Genomic DNA, 20,080 nt, shown 5'->3' with positions numbered 1-20,080 from the left:
TCCGTCTCCCTGGGCACAGTTCTCTTAACTGGAGTCTGGAGGAGGGGCATAGCGGAAGGAGCCAGTTCACACCCATTCAAAGTCTTATAGTGTGCCCATGTCTCCTGCGGATCCCATCTATACCCCATGGTCCTTTTGGAGTCCCCAGCATTCTCTACGGACTAAGAGAAAAGGATTTACCGGTAGGTATTAAAATCCTATTTTCTCTCCTGCGCTTTACTTGCTAATTTCCAGAGCCTGTGCTATTTATATACAACCTAAAAACATACTCTATATATAACAATGCATCAAATTTGCATAAATGACTAGAGCGGAAATTAGACAAAAGGTTTTCATGCCTTGTAGTTGTTTCACACAAATTGCACCATTTCAGTTTGCAGCTGTGTTTAACACAACAAGTACATACCTGACAATAATTGCTACTGAAGAGTTTCCTCCGTTCCTCCTGCCCAGTGCATGTGTAGGACACCACAAGTCACTGCAGCTTGTACGGCACCTAAAACGTGTGCTAGCCAAGAGAACGGAGACAGTTCTTTGAATTATGTTGTGTTACAGTAAACCTAAGCCATCCTATTTGCTTGTATGACCAATAATAATCACTGATGCGAGTAATAATAAAATAAGTGTCTTCCTTTTACAGATCTTTTTTGTTGTACGTAAGAAGAACAGTCAGATCACCTTTCTCCATGTGTATCACCACTCCATCATGCCGTGGACTTGGTGGTTTGGAGTTAAGTTTGCTGCAGGTAACTATTACTGTGTCTTTCTTGTGAGACCTTTTGTGTGCCTTCATTCCCGCTGTGCAGATCTGTGAAACTGGAAAATGTCCTGCTGTATTGCACAAGGGGAGATGTGTCAAACCTTGAAGAGAGAAAGTGGGAGGTTGCTCATCTCCACCAATCCGCTTCTAGCTATCTTTTTTTTTTTTATACATTTTTTTTATTTATTTCTTTAATGAATGAGAGACAATAAGAACTAATCCTGCGCAGAGGTCCATAGACAATAACACACAATAATAACATATAAAAACCATACTGTAAGCCTATAAGGAACAGCAACTGTTCATGTTTACATTGTATAGTAGTCTCATCCAATTTTATAGTATATATTGGAGAGTAGAAAAGAAAAAAGTATAAGAATACTGGAAGGAAAAAAAAAAGTAGGGCAAGTGGGGTGGCTGCCTATAGAGAGAGGGGGAAAAAAAGGGGTGAGGAGGAGAGGGGGGTTTGACTCAGCTGGATTTATTTACATAGTAGAGGTTGAGTATCCCTTATCCAAAATCCCAACATTTTTGGGTCCCCTACTGAGATAATGACATACATATTATATATATATATATATATATATATATATATATATATATATATCTCTATATATATATATCTCTATATATATATATATATATATATATATCTCTATATATATATATATATATATATATATATCTCTATATATATATATATATATATATATATCTCTATATATATATATATATATATATATATATATATATATATATATATATATATATATATATATAATATGTATGTCATTATCTCAGTAGGGGACCCAAAAATGTTGGGATTTTGGATAAGGGATACTCAACCTGTAGTTGATTAGAAACTGGGGGTGGCGATAGTTCATCCACATACAAAATTAAGAGGGAGGCTATTATAGGATATAAATTAAATATTGGGAAAACATGAAAATGGGAGGTCTGTGGCTTCCATGTTTTTTAATAAAGCTTTTGGACGAGTTCCATAGAATACTAGTCAAGTATTCCACAGAATGTCTTTGCCAAACTTTAGCAATGGTCTCCGCCACAGCCGGGACGTTTGTTTCTTTACAAGCAGCTTCTAAGTGAGTGGCGAGTGGCATCAGGGAGGCATGCCAGAAAAAGAAAATATTTGAGCGTAAAAGGGATAGGTAAGTCTATTATATTACTAGCAAGGGTCCTAATTGCCTTCCACAAGGAAATCCGCTTCAGGCAGCTCTACCATGTATGCAAAAATGTTCCAATGTCTGATCTGCATCTCCAGCATAAGATTGAATAGAATGCACCCTGACATCTCAGTCTGGATGGAACATAGTAGCATAGTATCATCTATAAAACATCTTGTAAGCATTCTCTTTAATGCATACAAAAATAGAAGTAATGCCACATTGGCATATATGTCTTCAGTCTTCAGTATCTAAGGTTTCTCCCAGATCAGCCCCCCAAGCCACCTCAGGCGGATCAATGGTCTCAAGACAAGGATGTGTAAGTTCTGCATACATAGCGGAGTTTATTATTATTATTATTATTATTATTATTATCCTTTATTTATATGGCGCCACAAGGGATCTGCAGCACCCAGTACATAATCAAATGAGCAAACAAGAAAACAGCACTTACAGTACAAGACAGTATAGGACAGGTATAGAAAACCCGGGGTTAGGTGCCATCAAAGGGAGTATGGAGTAGAAGATAGTGTAAGTAAGAAAAGGAAAGGCACATGAGGAAAGAAGTCCCTGCTCTTGCAAGCTTACAATCTAAAAGGTGAGGGGCTAACAGACCGGATTGACACAGAAGGGGTAGACGTGAGCATAGACAAGAGGGTTAGGAGGAGAGTTGGCTGGGTTTGGTGAAGAAGTGGGTCTTGAGAGCCCGTTTGAAGTTTTGTGGAGAGGTAAAGCATTCCAGAGATACTGTAGGGAGCAGCACGTGCAAAATCTCGTAGGTAGGAGTGGGAAGAGGTAATCAGTTGGCAGGAGAGACAGCATGCATTAGCAGAGCGAAGAGGGTGGGTAGGAATGTAAAGAGATAAGGTCAGAGATGTAAGAGGGAGAAGAGTGGGTGAGGGCTTTGTAGGTGAGTGTGAGAAGCTTGAATTGGATCTGACTGGGAAGGGTAGCCAGTGAAGGTCCTGCAAGAGAGGATGTGGATATAGTACATTTGGTGAGGAAGATGAGATGGTCAGCAGCATTGAGGATAGATTGAAATGGAGAGAGGCATTTTTGAGGGAGGCCAGATTGCAGTAGTTTAATCTGGAGATGACCTGTGAGTGGATGAGGGTCTTAATAGCATCCTGGGTGAGAGAGGGTCTGATCCTGGAGATGTTTTTGAGAGGTACTGAATGTGTGATTTGAAGGAGGGGGGAGGAGTCGAGGATCACTCCAAGACATCGCACTTGGAGGCTAGAGGAGATAGCTGTGCCATCAATGGATAATGAGATTGTGGGAGGTGAGGTTATGCGGGAGGGAGGGAAGATGATCAGCTCAGTCTTAGGCAAGTTTAAGTTTAAGAAAGCGCTGGGACATCCAGGAGGAGATAGCAGAGAGACAGTTGGAGATACGAGTGAGGAGAGCAGGGGAGAGGTCAGGGGAGGAAAGGTAGTTATGAGTATAATCAGCGTAGAGATGATATTTTAAGTCGAAACAGCTAATGAGCTCACCTAATGAGGATGTGTAGAGAGAGAAAAGGAGAGGCCCAAGAACAGAACCTTGGGGGACACCTACTGGTAGAGTAAGTGGAGGGGGGAGGTGGAGTCATGAGAGGAGACAGAGAAGGAACGGTCAGAAGTGTAGGAGGACAGCCAGGAGAGAACAGTGTCACGCAAACCAAGAGAGTAAAGGATTTGCAGGAGGAGAGGGTGGTCTACAGTGTCAAAAGCAGCAGAGAGGTCAAGGAGAATAAGCAGAGAGTAGTGGCCCCTGGATTTAGCAGCAAGGAGGTCATTGCAGACTTTTGTGAGGGCAGTTTCAGTGAAGTGCTGAGGATGGAAACCAGACTGGAAAGGGTCAAGCAGTGAGTGGAAAGAAAGACAATGAGGTGGTTGTAGACAATACGCTCAAGGAGTTTGGAGGCGAAAGGGAGAAGAGAGATGGGTTGGTAGCTGGAAAGATATTGGTTTGATCACGGGTAGGTTTTTTAAGAATAGTGAAGTCAAGTGCATGCTTGAAGGCAGAAGGGACAGTGCCTGATTAAAGTGAAATATTGAGTAGATGGGCAAGATGGGGACAGGCAGAAGAGAGAAGGCGGGAGGGAATAGGGTCAAGTAGAGGGGGGTGAGGACTGGATGAGTACCATGACTTCCTCTCCATATACAGGGAAGAAAGATGTCAGAGTTGCTAGGAGGGAAAGAGAGGGGGGGGGGGTTTAGAAATGGAGGAGGGGGTTTGCTCAGGTTCTGGTGGGATGTTATGTCCTGACGAATGGAGTCCATTTTGGATGTGAAGTAGGTGGCAAAGTCAAGAGCAGAAAGTGAAGAGGGGAGTTGAGACGGGGGTGGGCAGAGGAGCGAGTTGACAGTGGCAAAGAGGCGCCTGGGGTTTGAGGATTGGGAGGAGAGGAGGTATTTGGAGTAAGATTGTTTAGAGAGGGTAAGGGCAGCAAAGTAGGATGAGAGCATAAATTTGTAGTGGAGGAAGTCGGCCTTATTGCATGATTTCCTCCACTGTTGCTCAGCGGTAAGTGAGCATTTTTGCAGATATCTGGTGCATTTGGTGTGCCAGGGTTGAGGTGTCGATCTGCGAGGGTGAATAGTGGTTGGTGGGGCGACAGAGTCAAGAGCAGAGGTAAGGGATGCATTGTAAAGGGAAGTAGCTTGTTCAGGGCAGGAAAGAGAGAATAGGAGAGAGAAGTGAGTCAAACAGGGAAGATAGGGGAGTGGTGTCAATAGTTTCAATGTTACACTTAGTGATGGTAGTCTTGGGTGGTAAAGATAAAGAAGCCGAGAGAGGTTAAAAGTGAGCAGGTGATGGTCAGAGAGGGGGAACAGGGAGTTAGATAAATCAGAAAGATCACAGCGGTGAGTAAAAACCAGATTCAGTGAGCTTCCACTCACATGGGAGGAGGAGGAGTTCCACTGGGAGAGACCAAGAGAAGAGGTTAGGTTAAGCAGTTTAGAGGCAGGTGATTTTGTGGGGTTATCGATAGGGATGTTGAAATCACCTAGGCTAATTGAGGGAATGTCAGAAGAGAGGAAGTGAGGAAGCCAGGAAGCAAAGTTGTCAAGGAATTTGGAGGGCATGCCATGGGGGTGGTAAATGACAGCTACTCGAAGATGAACAGGTTGGAAGAGGCATATGGCATGGACCTCAAATGTAGAGAATGTAAGGGATGGTTCTGGTGGTATGAGTTGGTATGAATAGTAGGAGCCCAACACCACCACCGTGGCGACCCCCAGGTCCCCCTGACCCCCCGTGTGTGAGAATGTGAGACCCCCTGCAGAGAGCAGCTAAGAGAGGAGATAAGCCCCATAGTGCCCGTGCCCTGGAGAATTAAGGTTAGGTCGGGTCAGACAGGGGGAGTCATTACAGAGGAAATCAAATGTAGTTTTAGAATATTTGACTCAATCGTCACCCACACCCTCTCAGATTTAGAATGGGTCCATAACATGCACTGGGCAAGTCTGGCCACTATAAAATAAGATCAGAAGTCTTTGCAAGATGTCCCGTCACACCCTGGTGCTTTTTTTTTTTTTTGACCAAATAAAGTGTGTAGTGATGTGTTGTAAATATAAGGGGGAACTCTAATCAGTAGGGTTTGGAATAAATAGAAGAGCCATGGCAGCAAATTCACTTTGACGGCATTGATCAAGCTAATCTAAGAAGAGATATAACAGCCACTCCAGGTGTCAATATTCATTCTGAATTGTGCTAACAGCTTAGGACAGCTGACCTGAAAGAGCTGATGGATTTGCTTAGTGAGGTGAACCACAGATATATTATCTGTTGGCTCCTACAGAAAAAGGTAAGTGCTTTACAGTGTATTCTCAATTTCTTGAGGGTTGTAAAAGTACAAGACGTCTGTAGCGATCATTTTTATCTAGCAGTGTCTATAAAAATCACAGTTGGAGGCTAATTGATTGCTATGGGAATCTGCTCCTCTTTATCTCTCTCCATGGTTTGATACATCTTCCTCACAGTGTGTCATAATAGTCTGATGTACTAGACTTTGCTAGATGATGGAAAGTGGGTGAGGCTGGTCTCTGAGGCCCACCACTATTGGGGGACCACACTTGCCCCATTAGTGGTGCAGATATTCAGTTCTAGAGAAGTTTACTTGGGATGAGAGGATGGCTCAGTAATACAATTAAATATTACATGGCCTTGGGTGAATTGTGATTATACATTGGACAGGTGTAACAGTATCTACAGACATTGCTCTCTTTTCTGCAATGTAATTGTATCCTAGTAACTTGTCACTCTTCAACTCATGATGACTTTGCTTTATCTTGTACTATGCACTGTGTAACGAGTTTCTGTGTGTCTCCTCCCGTCCAGGTGGTTTGGGCACATTCCATGCATTGGTGAACTCTATAGTGCATGTGATAATGTACACCTATTATGGGCTGTCGGCACTTGGCCCTGAATACCAGAAGTACCTGTGGTGGAAAAAGTACATGACTACTATACAACTGGTGTGTATAATCCTTCCCATGTCTCCATGCTGTCATTTGGTGGATACAGTTCTGTGTGTATTAGCTGTGCTGAGATTACAATGGCAGATTATGGGGTATATGCAATTCTGGGCGAATTGCGGCAATTTTTCGCCCGTTTTTTAATTCGACACAATTCGACCGTCGAATTTCCGGCCGGCGGGTGCCGGAATTCGACACATTCAATAAAAAACGGATTCGACAGTCCCGCTGTCGAAACACGGGCCAATTGACAGATTCTGATTCGATTTTTAAAAATGTAAAAAACACTAAAAAAATTTGCGTGGGGTCCCCCCTCCTAAGCATAACCAGCCTCGGGCTCTTTGAGCCGGTCCTGGTTGCCAAAATACGGGGGGGAAAATGACAGGGGATCCCCCGTATTTTAACAACCAGCACCGGGCTCTGCGCCTGGTCCTGGTGCAAAAAATACGGGGGACAAAAAGAGTAGGGGTCCCCCGTATTTTTCACACCAGCACCGGGCTCCGCTAGCTGGACAGATAATGCCACAGCCGGGGGACACTTTTATACCGCTCCCTGCGGCCGTGGCATTAGATACCCAACTAGTCACCCCTGACCGGGGGACCCTGGAGGAGTGGGGACCCCTTCAATCAAGGGGTCCCCCCCAGCCACCCAAGGGCCAGGGGTGGAGCCTGAAGCTGTCGTCGTCGTCCGCCCCCCCCCCCCCCCCCCCCCCATCCAAGGGCTGCGGATGGGGGGCTGATAGCCAGGTGACAAAATAAAGAATATTGTTTTTTGCAGAAGAACTACAAGTCCCAGCAAGCCTCCCTGCAAGCTGGTACTTGGAGAACCACAAGTACCAGCATGCGGGGGGGAAACGGGCCCGCTGTTACCTGTAGTTCTTCTGCAAAAAAAATACCCAAATAAAAACAGGACACGCACACCGTGAAAATACAACTTTATTTCACACATGCCGACACATACATACCTATGTTGACACGCCGACTGCCACGTCTCCAATGTTGACGAATCCGGGGTACCTGAAAATAAACTTAATACTCTCCTAAATCCAGTGTCCAGTGATATTTGTAATTCACGTACTTGGCAAAACAAAACGCATTTAACCGATCCACACGGACTGAAAGGGGTCCCATGTTTACACATGGGACCCCTTTCCCCGAATGCAGAGACCCCCCGTGACTGCTGTCACAGAAGGTCCCTTCAGCCAATCAGGGAGCGCCACGTCGTGGCACTCTCCTGATTGGCTGTATGCGCGTCGGAGCTGTCAGACGCGCATCGCACAGCCCCCTCCATTATCTTCAATGGTGGGAACTTTGCGTTCAGCGGCTGACCGCGGGTGACCTCACCGCTGACTGCAAAGTTCCCACCATTGAAACTAATGGAGGTGCTGTGCGATGCGCTGTCTGCCAGCTCAGACGCGCATAGGGAATCAAGAGAGTGCCAGGACGTGGCGCTCCCTGATTGGCTGAAGGGACCTTCTGTGATAGGAGTCATAGGGGGTCTCAGCATTCGGGGAAAGGGGTCCCATGTGTAAACATGGGACCCCTTTCAGTCCGTGTGGATCGGGTAAATGCGTTTTTTTATTTTGCCAAGTACGTAGATTACAAATATCACTGGACACTGGATTTAGGTGAGTATAATTTTATTTTCAGGTACACCCTGTGGATTCTACTTGGACAAGTGGACCGAACGTCGTGTCAAGATAGGAAAGTATGTGTGTGTCGACATGTATGTAATAAAGTTGTACTTTCAAGGTGTGCGTGTCCTGTTTTTATTTGGGTATTTTTTTTGCAGTAGAACTACAGGTACCAGCGGGCCCGTTTCCCCCCCGCATGCTGGTACTTGTGGTTCTCCAAGTACCGGCTTGCGGGGGAGGCTTGCTGGGACTTGTAGTTCTGCTGCAAAAAACAATATTCTTTCATTTGACAAAAGGCTATCAGCCTCCCATCCGCAGCTCATGGATGGGGGGGGACAGCCTCGGGCTTCACCACTGGCCCTTGGGTGGCTGGAGGGGGGGGGGAACCCCTTGATTGAAGGGGTCCCTACTCCTCCAGGGTACCCCGGCCAGGGGTGACTAGTTGGGGTTTTAATGGCACGGCCGCAGGGACCGATATCAAAGTGTCCCCCAGCTGTGGCATTATCTCCCCAGCTAGTGGAGCCCGGTGCTGGTTCCAAAAATACGGGGGACCCCTACACTTTTTGTACCCCGTATTTTTGGCACCAGGACCGGACGCAGAGCCCGGTGCTGGTTCTAAAAATACGGGGGATTTCCTGTCATTTTCCCCCCCCCGTATTTTTACAACCAGGACCGAATCAAAGAGCCCGAGGCTGGTTATGCTTAGGAGGGGGGACCCCACGCATTTTTTTTCCTGATTTTTTTAACCCATTCCATAAAAATAAAAAATAAATTTACAAATACTTGTGCCTCCTAAATAGACAAACCAAGTACCTAATCCCTTCTAATATAAATAGATATGCTATTACCAATAAAAAAAAACGCACAAAAAAAACATGTTTTTAAAATTTTTATTAGATTCCGCCAGCAAAGTGAGGCGGATTGAAAATGACGAATTTACTGTTTAAAAGCACTGTTGTCGAATTTACAATCTTCAATTGAATATACTTTTGTCGAAATGCCGCATTTGTACCATAGCAGAAATGTCGAATTTCAAAAAGTCGAATTTGGAAAGTCCGTTTTTTTTGACGAAAAGTACTGAATTGCATTGCCGTAGTTTTTTTTTTTTTTTTTTTTTTGGGGGGGGGGGGGGGGGGGCGAAAATGTCCCGTTTTTTTGAAATTTTCGGGAATTCGACCGCAATTGCATATACCTATATGTCCGCAGTCTAGAGTGGAAAAATCAGGAACAGCAAATAACTGATAATAAATGTGTGTGGAGTGGAAAGAATATTATTATTTCTAAAGCACCCACCAATGTACATAGCTCTGTACAGAGAATTTTTTTTATTCAGATCGGTCTCTGCCCCATTGGAGCCTACAGTCTCTAAGGGGTCTATTTACTAAGCCTTGAATGGAGATAAAGTACCAGCCAATTAACTTCTAACTGACATGTCACACGCTGGTTTTGAAAAATGACATTTAGGAGCTGGTTGGCTGGGACTTTATCTCCGTCCAAGGCTTAGTAAATGGACCCCTTAGGGGTTTATTTACTAAGACTTGGATGGAGATAAAGTCGCTGGAGATAAAGTACCAGTCAATCAGCTCCTAACTATAATTTTTCTCCAGGCTTAATACATTTGCCCCAGTAAAAGCTTAATGGCCTTTTAAAATGAACTCCTTCTCTTATGCAGTGTTAAACTCATTTAATGATTTGAGTGTTCACTTTATTAAACTTTATTAGCAAAGAAAAGGGGGTCGGGGAAGGAGATGAAGTACTAGTCAATCAGCTCCTAACTGCTATGTTACAGGCTGTGTTTGAAAAATGACAGGAGCTGGATGGTTGGTACTTTATCGCCGTCCATTTTATTTCCATCCATGGCTCAGTAAATAGACCCCTAACGGTGGAAATGTACTAAGCAGTGAAAAGAGTGGAGAAGTGAGCCAGTGGAGAAGATGCCCATGGCAAACAATCAGCTGCTCTGTATAATTTTATAATATGCAAATTATAAGTGTTGCTTCAATGCTGATTGGTTGCCATGGGCAGCTTCTCCACTGGCTCACTACTCCATGCTTTTCACTGCTTAGTAGTACATCTCCCCCTAAGTTTCAGTACATAGACCCCTAAGTCTGGTATGCACGATTTACCAATTTTGATATAAGAGGAGATGTATCAAACTTGGAGAGAGATAAAGTACCAGCCAGTCGGCTTCTAGCTGCCATGTTACAGGCTGAGTTTGAAAAAAGGCAGCTGATTGGTGCTTTATCTCTCTCCGAAGTTTGATACATCTCCCCTATAAGAATGCAGAAAGTTTTGCAAAGCTCTAATATTCTGAATAACCAGATCAAAGCTTATTGCATAACTGAATCCTAAAATAAAATGCTTAAAAAAATAAATAAAAAAATAAAAAAAAGTCAAGTAACACCAGAGAATTGCTGTGAATAATCTTAAATTGATTCTGTCCGGTTACAGACTCCAATTTATAAATAACTTAGACTATTAGCTTTAAATAGAGCTATTCTATACCAAGATGCGCCATTCAATGCAATACTTTCTGCTCCAGTGGAATGTTTTGATGTGTGTTATACTTTCTGATTTTATAGCACAACACCATGTCCGCTCTATACCATTGGTTTAAAACATAGGCCAAAAACTGGCAATATTGTAAGGGTGGCATTATAAAGCGTGACCTATAAGGCAGTGGCCACCCCCTATTGCAAATACAATGTATGCTTAACATGCTACAGGGGGCATAACCAATCTTCGGGATACAGCTTCACCTTCCCTGGCAGTGTTTGGTTCCGTTACCATCGGCAGTCAGGAAGGGCCCCCTGGGTAGTCCATGACCCATACTCTGCTACACCTCAGATGGTGGCCCTGAATGTAGTCACTACACGTATATGTACTTTTGTGTAAAATAATAGAACATTATTTGTTGGGTTGGGTATGTGTGACCGGTAGTTAGGAGACCGCCGATCACAATACCGGTGGCGGAATCCTGGTAGTGAAATGGCTGGCGGCGGCAAGCGCAACAAAGCCCCTTGTGGAATCGGTGGTGGACTTTGCTTGCTACAGGTTTTATTCCCTCTCTATGGGTGTCGTGGACACCCACAAGTGGGAATAGTCCCTGTTAGTCGGCATGCCAACTGTCAGGATTGTGAGGGGGGTGGGATGTAGTCGTCGGTACTGTGACCGCCGGTCACATAACTACATCCCCATTATATATCTCTATCAGTAGGTGAGGGTGGTGTCTATAACCAGGATGTTGTGTAATATAAAATCGTACACTTTAAAGTTGTATGCAGAGTAACTGATTAGCTTATTTCGACAAACAAGTATATATTTCATAAATTATTATTCTTATTTTTTTTCTTTCTTTCCCTAGACTCAATTTCTGATGGTCACATTTCATATCGGTCAATTCTTCTTCATGAAAGATTGTCCGTATCAGTTCCCGGTCTTCTTGTATGTCATTTTGTCGTATGGGCTCGTTTTCTTAATCCTTTTCCTCAATTTCTGGTTCCATGCTTATGTCAAAGGGCAGAGGCTTCCGAAAGCTTACCAGAATGGAAAGGCTCATCAGAATGGAAAGGCTCATCAGAATGGAAGCGTAAAGGACAAACACCATTGACCTTGAAAAGAGAAGAGAGAGAAAAAAAAAAAAAGCTGTACCAACCGATGGTATTGTGAATTACTTGACAGTCAAGCATACACTGATCAGCAATAACTGTAATAGTTTTTTTTTACTTTTTTGTTCCCAACAAGAAGAGAGACCTATTTTTACTATAACTTATTTGGGATTCTATGTGGTTGCAAGTATACAGTTTTTGTTTAGCTTTTTTCAACAAATGTACAGTACATAAATTATTTATCTGTCACTCATGAAGCTCAGCTATTTGTCCTGTTGCAGACATGGTTATATATGAAAAGTATAATTTGCTTTGAAAATCCTAATTAACCGAAACAAAACAATGTTCTAAAAATGCTGGAGACCTCAACTGGAATGAATAGCTGCAACTCACTATGAGACACATTACACGAACTCACACAACTGTCCAATTTATACAAATTGTGCTAAAATAAAAATTTGAGCTCCCTGGTTTATTCAGTCATTGTTTCTCAATGTTGTAATATACAGTCCCTTTTTGTTTTTTTATATTTGATCATCATCATTGGGACCAAGGCTTGAATACTGAATTGCTGAGCCCATGGAGGGCTGAGAAATGCTGCTCTATCCTTCCGGGCTTGATCTGCTCTTGGCTGTCTGAGCATAAGCGGGTCCGGAGCGTGTCTGGTGAATCCCCAATTGGAGCTTCTGATTGCATACTGAGTTTTGCCATAGTAACTTAGCATTGCAGGGTGCAGCTCACCTCCAGGTCCTTAAGTGGCTGCCCTCTGGAAGTGAAAGTACTTCTGCCACTGATTGTTGCTAAGCTACAGTATGCATGTATATTCTATTGTAATGTCTTGCATGTGTTCCTGCTATACATTTCTGTGTAGCGTCACTCAATACATCGTATAGATAAAATGTCCGATATGCATGTAACAGTCAACGTGTCCTTCACACTCACAGTGGTGTCTACAATACATTTGATTTTGGTATAGTAAACATTTTAGAACACATTCTGGCTCTACACATGCAGATATGCTTGGTTAAGATGTATGTGTAATGAGAGGGTTATAGATTTTAAACCAATATACACAATTGGTGATTGAGGACTGGAAATCGGTCGTGATCTACATCAGATCATGTGTGATGTCTTAACCTGAGCATGTATGACCGGGGCCACCAAGGGATGGGGGAATACTTATTACCCAGGCCTGATAGAGGGGCCTGGGTCCGTAGCCACTTCCCCACCATAGCAGGCAGCAGGAGCTCTTATCAGCCCGGCAAACCCTGCTATGGCCAGGGAGGCTCCTCTGCTTGTGTTGGTAGGGGAGTAGTGATCGCACTGATTGCTCTCCCCCCTCTATCTGATCCTGGCTGTTGGGCTTACAGCACCCCCTTGTTCCATGCCTCCTGTGATTAGGCCACGTCCCCAAAATATTACCGGGGCCCGGCAGAGCTCTGTGTATGACCATGTGTGTTAGCCTGGTGACTGACGAGATGAATGTAGTGTGGATGGACTACACCAAAATCTGGAGAATCATTCTGAGTTGGACCCATTTGAGAACCAAACATACACAGGGTGTTGATGCTCGCAAGCTTCATCCAGTTTAAAAATTGTAGCATTTCAGGCAGACGTACAATGGGCAAGTGTTTATATTATGCCACACTATAACAGAGAGCTGTCGCTTGTTGATGCTAAAGTTGCATTACATTAGATATAGAATGTTGTCTGAGTTACTAAAGAATGAGAGAGCCCTGTACGATGTTATTAAATACAAATGACTCCACGGGCCAAATGTAATAGTGAGAATTTCAAAAAGTGAGATTTGGTAAGGTTTTGCAGTTTTTTTTTTTTTTTGTTTTTTTTTTAAAGTGCCAAGCATTTACACAGCAAGATCAACCTGGTTTTGCAGTGTAAATGATTGCCACTTTAAAAAAACAAAACTGAAAAACCTTACCAAATCTGTCACTTTCTGAAACTCTCACTCTGGGGCAGATGTATTAACCTGGAGAAGGTATAAGGAAGTGATAAACCAGTGATATGTGCAAGGTGATAAAGGCACCAGCCAATCAGATCCTAACTGTTAATTTACATATTGGAGCTGATTGGCTGGTGCCTTTATCACCTTGCACATATCACTGGTTTATCACTTCCTTATGCCTTCTCCAGGTTAATACATCTGCCCCTCTATTACAGTTGGCCCCACATCTTCTGTTCTCCTGGAGTTTTCTAAAGGAAAATTCCAAGCAATGCAATAGGTGACTGCAAATTGATATATTGTAGCCATGATGGGGATTTATGGGCCCTACACACTGGGCGATAATACTGAAAGATATGAACGATCTTGTTCATTAATGAACGAGATACCGTTCATATCTTTCAGTGTGGAGGCACTAGCGATGAACGATGCGTGGGCCCACACTCGTTCATCGCTGGTGCCCCGTCGCTTGTGCATGCAGGCCAATATGGACGATATCGTCCATATTTGCCTGCACTGCTATGGAGCCAGGTGACTGGGGGAGTGAAGAAACTTCACTGCCCCCCGCCGCCGGGTCGACCGGCGGCCGTATCCGCCGTCGGGCAGCTCGACGGCGGATCGGTCAGTGTGAAGGGCCTATTACATACTCTACTGACTAGGCGTTCAGTCTGCATTGAGCCAATTGTAAGCAGCTGGTGCTAAGGCTACTGAGACATTGGGCAGACCAGCAGAATGAGAGTGGGGGGAGAGGAGGGCTGGCTGTTGGAGGGTGCAACTAAGTCCCATCGTAGAGCATTACCATATGGTGCTCGTCACAGCGTCATGTTTTTTTTAGGTCTCCCCTGTGCTTCGAGGCCCAAAACCCCTCTTAGTACCCCTGTATAGTGCTGTTGATCACTATTGTTCTTACACCAACCCCACAGTATATCTCCTGAAAGGCTTATCTGCAGATAAATCCACCTCTGATTATGTTAATGTAGGCATGCCCATACTGCATTAGCCAATGCTTTCCAGCCCCCAGGTATACAGTTGCCTACTCTCCCGGAGTGTCCGGAAGGCTCTTGAATATAGTGGGAGACCTCCAATACTACACAGGAAGTGGGCTAATCTTCTGGACAGACTCTGACTGCCCCCTTCCTCAGACCCGTTTAGCCTTCTGCTGATCATGTGCATAGAGTAGATTTAAGACATTGGGGGTCATTCCGACCTGATCGCATGCTAGCTATTTTTTGCAGCGCTGTGGTCACGTCAAAACTCGACAAAACTGCGTATGCACCGCAATGTGCAGGCGCGTCATACGGGTACAAAGCGGATTGGCGCTGGGCGATGGATTTAACGAAGAATCCATTCGCACATCCGATTGCAAGATTGACAGGAAGAAAGTATTTATGGGTGTCAACTGACCATTTTCAGGGAGTGGTTAGAAAAACGCAGGCGTGTCCAAGCGTTTGCAGGGCGGGTGTTCCATAGGCAAACGCAGGGGGGATTTCCAGTTGCCTGGAACCCCCTCTTTTCCCCCTTGGCAAGTGGCCTAAATTATGACAATAGCAATTTTATAAAATACTATTACTAGAGCTGCTGCTATATCATGTAGTATAAGGGACTAGGCACAGCTGCAGCACATGCCCAGTGGTTGCAGCATCTTCTACCAAGTTTGCTGCGTGTGTGGATCGGAGTCCTCAATCAGTGCACTGGACCAGAGAGTAGGTGCCAGGAAGAAGAGACAGGAGCGTTACCATGAGGTGGTAGAATGTGTGCTTAGAAAATGTAGTACTGTGTATTTATTTATCATGATATGTTTACCTGTTTCATGTTTTCCTGACCATTTATCATATTTATATTTTTAAATACGTTTGAAGCAGCCTATACTATACCATCTGTAGTGTTACTGTACATATTAATACTGTATCCAGTGTATAAAAAGACCAATGTTTACATTAATGTCCAGTTTCGTTACTACTGTAGGTTCTTCTAGTGCTCCCCAGACTCCCGCACTTGCTCCAATGTTCCACAAAGAGGGAGATTGTGGATTTCATTTGGAAACCACCCTCTAGAAATTCTGCGTTTACCACTGCATTCTTATTAATAGTGTGGACTTGCTATCTGCCTTACAGATGTAGGGTCGGATACCCCTTGACTGACTGACTGCAGGGCCTTTTACATAGCGTTACAGCCCATCTGAGTCAGTACTAAATGGAGTCTGACAGATCTGCCTCCTCTAAAGGCCCATACACACTAGGTGATTTTGAGTTCAAAGTAGCTCACTTTTGGCGTTTTGAGCTCAAAATTGCATAGTGTGTATGGCCGGGCAGTGAGTGCTGATACGCGCTCCCGCCACCCGTCGACATGTTTTACCGGCCGAGTGAACCACTTTCCTACTGTGGAAAGTGGTTCACCCTGTGAAATTCGCTGGGTAGGGTAAAAAACGCTCGGTGTGCATGCAATGTGCGATTTTCCAGCCTGTGATGTTCACATCATCTCTGCATACACACTGGCTAAAAAAAGCCCAGTGATGACCAGGAGAGAGACACCCTGATGTGGTCCAAAGGCAGTGTGGCTGTCTGGAGTGTAAAACTGCTGTGTAGTGAGGTGCGGCTGCAGCAGTCCGCTCATTCACAAAGCTCCATTCAGAGAATCTGTTTAGATGGATATCTTTAAGAGAGGAAATCACTTCCCACTTCTTAGCCACTCTTCCAAAGGGTCCGGCTCTGCTGCCTTTTTTCACCCAACGCTGACTCTTCTGACAGGAGTGATGTGCGCCTGTCCAACTTCTCAACCGTTACCGCAGACCAGTGGCGTCAGAAGGTGGGTGCGGCCCGCACCCGGGTGTCACCAAAGTGCCAGCTCTTCTGCAGTGACAGGAGCTGAGTGCTGCAGTGAGATAATCTCCTGCAGCACTCGGCTTCTGTCACAGATAATAGCTGGCGCACACACAGTCTAGTCTCTGGGGCAGCCAGCATTTTCAGGGAAGCTGGGCATGCCCCCGGAGGAAAGACCTGTGAGGCCATGCCACTTTTCAATTATGCCACACACCCTTTTCGGGCGTCTGTGGCTCTGGCGGGGTGGTGGTGAGGGGGGGGGGGGGGTTGTTGTAATAGTGCAGTGTGTGTTCCGGGTGTCACCACACCCGGTGACACCTCTGCCGCAGACTCTCTGATCATTACCTCAGGCTGCTTCACTGCTAGGAATCACCACAGCTCTCTCTGGGGTAAATGTATTATAGTGACACGCATCGTGCCACTATAAGACTTCATGCTTTCCATCATTACCAAGACGAAGCAGGAAGGGATATTGATCAGCATTACGAACATCTTGTCTGCTGAAGCGCGCTCCCCACTTGCGGAAGCTTCTTGAGCAAGCTGCAGACTGCAGAGAAACACATTGAAGGTACACATATCTTTGCAGTCAGAACTGGGGTGTGCACACATTTGCTGAATTTAGCGGCCACGTCTATTGGGCTGACATTATAACCCCGGAACATTGCTCCCGTGTTGTGAGATAGTACACCACCATCTCTGGGTGAGCCGGACCGCACGTCGTCGCAGCCGTGCAGGAATATTGCTAACATCTGGCCCCGCTCTAGCGGGTGATGGTGCCACAGGAGCTTTCACATCACCTCTCCTAGTTCCGAAGCAATACCACCTGCCTGAGAGGACTTCATTGCAGGGATTATTGAGTGTCCTTACCATGTAGAGACTGACAGGACTAACATCGAGAGTCTCCACGGTGGAGCTGTACATTGGCCCTCATTCCGAGTTGATTGCTCGCTAGCTACTTTTTGCAGCCATGCAAATGTATAGTTCCGCCGACGGGGGAGTTTTTTTTGCAGTTTCTGAGTAGGTCTGAACTTACTCAGCCCTTGCGATCACTTCAGCCTGTCCGGTCCAGGAATTGACTTCAGACACCCGCCCTGCAAATGTTGGACACGCCTGTGTTTTCCCTACCACTCTCAGAAAACGGTCAGTTGACACCCATAAATGCCCTCTTCCTGTCAATATCCTTGCGATCGGTTGTGCGAATGGATTCGTCGCTAAAAGCATTGCACATCAACAATGCTGTTTGTACCTGTACGATGGGCGTGCGCATTGCGGTGCATATGCATGCGCAGTAGTAACCTGATCGCTGCGCTGCGAAAAACATCAGCGAGCGATCAACTCGGAATGAGGGCCATTATTACTGCTTCGAGAGCCAGCTAAACATTAATTACTACAGCGGCAATTAACAATGTGAAGTTTCATCATACTTTGTCAGCATTACAGTGACTTGATTAGTGACCTATTAAGGCTGATAATTGTGGATTCTTTGTTTTTAAATGAAAGTAAACTAAATGTATATATAAATATGTTGATATTAAAGGGGGTATATAATTAGCTCCATTATTTTCGCGTAGGCGAGAAAACTGAGCTTTTCGCTATTTTTAGGGCGAATGCGGTCTATGCAATAGCAGGCCTAGATTTTCACCTAGGCGAAAAATGCTTCAGGGGCGGAAAACGTGGATTGGCAGATCCACAGGTTTTGTCTCTAAAACGTGGGTCATTTTGACAGATTTTGAGCCATTTTTCGCCAATGCCTTTTTCACTTAAAAAACAAGGTTAAAAGGCATTGGCAAAAATGCCTTCAAAACTGTCAAAAACGAATTGAATACTCAGTGGGGCGAATTCATAAGCTCCAAAATGATCGTAGATAATTGCATACTCCCCTAAGTGTGTTAGTTTTTAACACTTTGTGTTAGTGGTGCCTTTAGCAGCGCTCCCTTGGCTTTTGTACTTCTGCCTTCACTGTTGGCTTGGTGTTATTTACATAGACACACCCTGTATTTTGGCATGCTGAAAGGGATGGATACTAATTACCCCGGGCCAGTCTTGTTTGAGTGGCCTAGCTGGGGCCTGTGCTAGCTGTTGAGGAGAAATGCCCACCTCCATGGTATTAGTATTTTTCAATTATTTTTTTCAGAGCAGGTGTGGTCCCGCATTCCAGGTTTGGCCACGCATTATGTATGAAGGTAGGGAGCGCATTTGTCTAAAACATATGGGGCCTGATACAGGTCCTGACGGATTAGTAGTGCATGCTGCAAAGTACCAATTTACGGTACCCATACTGTGCATGTGCAATACAGGTAACCATCATTATGTGGTGATGAGGTAGGATCTCTATTGGATGATGGAGATTTCCTGGCCTCTTTGTTGGAGCTGCTGCACCAGCCTATGGGTCACGCATAGGGTTGCCACCTCTCCCTGATTTCCTGGGTTCTCCAGGATTTGGTGGCAACCCTCCAGAAGGCTTTTCCCTTCACCCGTATTCCTGGATTCTCCAGGAATAAGGGGACCCTGGGAGCACCAGCAGTGCTCCTTGGCAGCCGAGGAACTCAGTGAACTACAGTGACTGTCTCACAAGATGATGATGACATCAAATCTCATGAGACTGTGTTCAGCCCAGACTGAGCCGAAGCTGCCGTGACGCTGCCATTGGCAGCTCTTCCTCAGCGTTTCCCCGGGCTGCGGTGGTAAAGTAGCGCCGGCCCGGCTTATGTGAGAAGAGCAACGAGAGCTGACAGGCATGTCACATATATTTATAATATAATGAGCGTGCATGAAACAAATAGAGGCTCAAGTTATAAAAAGATATATGTATATTTTGTAATCACTAACAGACAAGTTTTAGTAGTGCATTTGTTTGTTTAACCTGTTGAAGCTTGATAGTGATTAGGTTGTGTGCAACACTTACACTTCCATGGTTCTTCCCTCTTTCACACAATCTAGTTTAAGGCACCAAATGCCTGTAATTTATCAAAGTGGCGACTATTATATTCCTATTTATATAAATACACTGTTTCATTTAAATTGTATGTAAAATATTTTATAAATATGGTACATCATTTTATTTACATGAACATTTCTTGGTGCCGTGGGGGGATTGGAGGTGTGGATATCCAGGAATCAATGATGCATCAGGTGGCAACCCTAGTCATGCAGCCTGCCGATGATGTCGCAGATGATCCAATCCTGCGTCCTAGAACGCAGCTCGGATCAGTAATGCATGCAGGAGGTGTGATGCATCCTGCTGCATTACCTTATTAGTGCTATCCCTACTGCTTCCATGTTATCAGCAGCAATCGCGCCTCCACCCAAATCTGAATCAGGTCCATTGTGCAGATAATTTGGACATCTGCAGAACATTTCCCTTCTATAACCACCACCACTTTACAGACAATATATGGAGTTATTTGTAAGAAAATCTCTGTTTTAAACGAGGAATTGATTAAGTATAGGAATTATTCCATATACCATTTATGCATTTACTGTACATAACACAAACTATCTCCCTGCACCGCCGTGCTTACCCAAAGAACTAATTTATGAGGCCAATTGAATGCACTTTTGTACCGTCGCAAGCAGGCGGCTGGCGCGATTGACAAATTACACCCTCGAACTAAAAGGTGCACTTACTTTCGATCCTAAATCAATGGTAGACGAAT

General features: G+C 44.6%; 1 protein-coding gene across 1 annotated transcript in view; it reads left to right on the top strand.

Moving 5' to 3' along the window:
* ELOVL7 (ELOVL fatty acid elongase 7) overlaps positions 1-12,115 on the top strand; it is a 100,212-nt gene extending 88,097 nt beyond the window's left edge. The window contains exons 4-6 of the mRNA XM_063962881.1: positions 641-746; positions 6,268-6,404; positions 11,402-12,115. Of these exons, the coding sequence (XP_063818951.1) occupies positions 641-746; positions 6,268-6,404; positions 11,402-11,647 (489 nt within the window). The 3' untranslated portion in view covers positions 11,648-12,115. The remainder of the gene's footprint in view (positions 1-640; positions 747-6,267; positions 6,405-11,401) is intronic.
* The last annotated feature ends 7,965 nt before the right edge of the window (positions 12,116-20,080 follow it).

This window comes from Pseudophryne corroboree, chromosome 1 (assembly GCF_028390025.1).
Source record: "Pseudophryne corroboree isolate aPseCor3 chromosome 1, aPseCor3.hap2, whole genome shotgun sequence".
Taxonomy (NCBI): Eukaryota; Metazoa; Chordata; class Amphibia; order Anura; family Myobatrachidae; genus Pseudophryne; species Pseudophryne corroboree.
The sequence above is the reverse complement of the archived record's forward strand: the minus strand, read 5'-3'. Positions and strand labels throughout refer to the sequence as shown.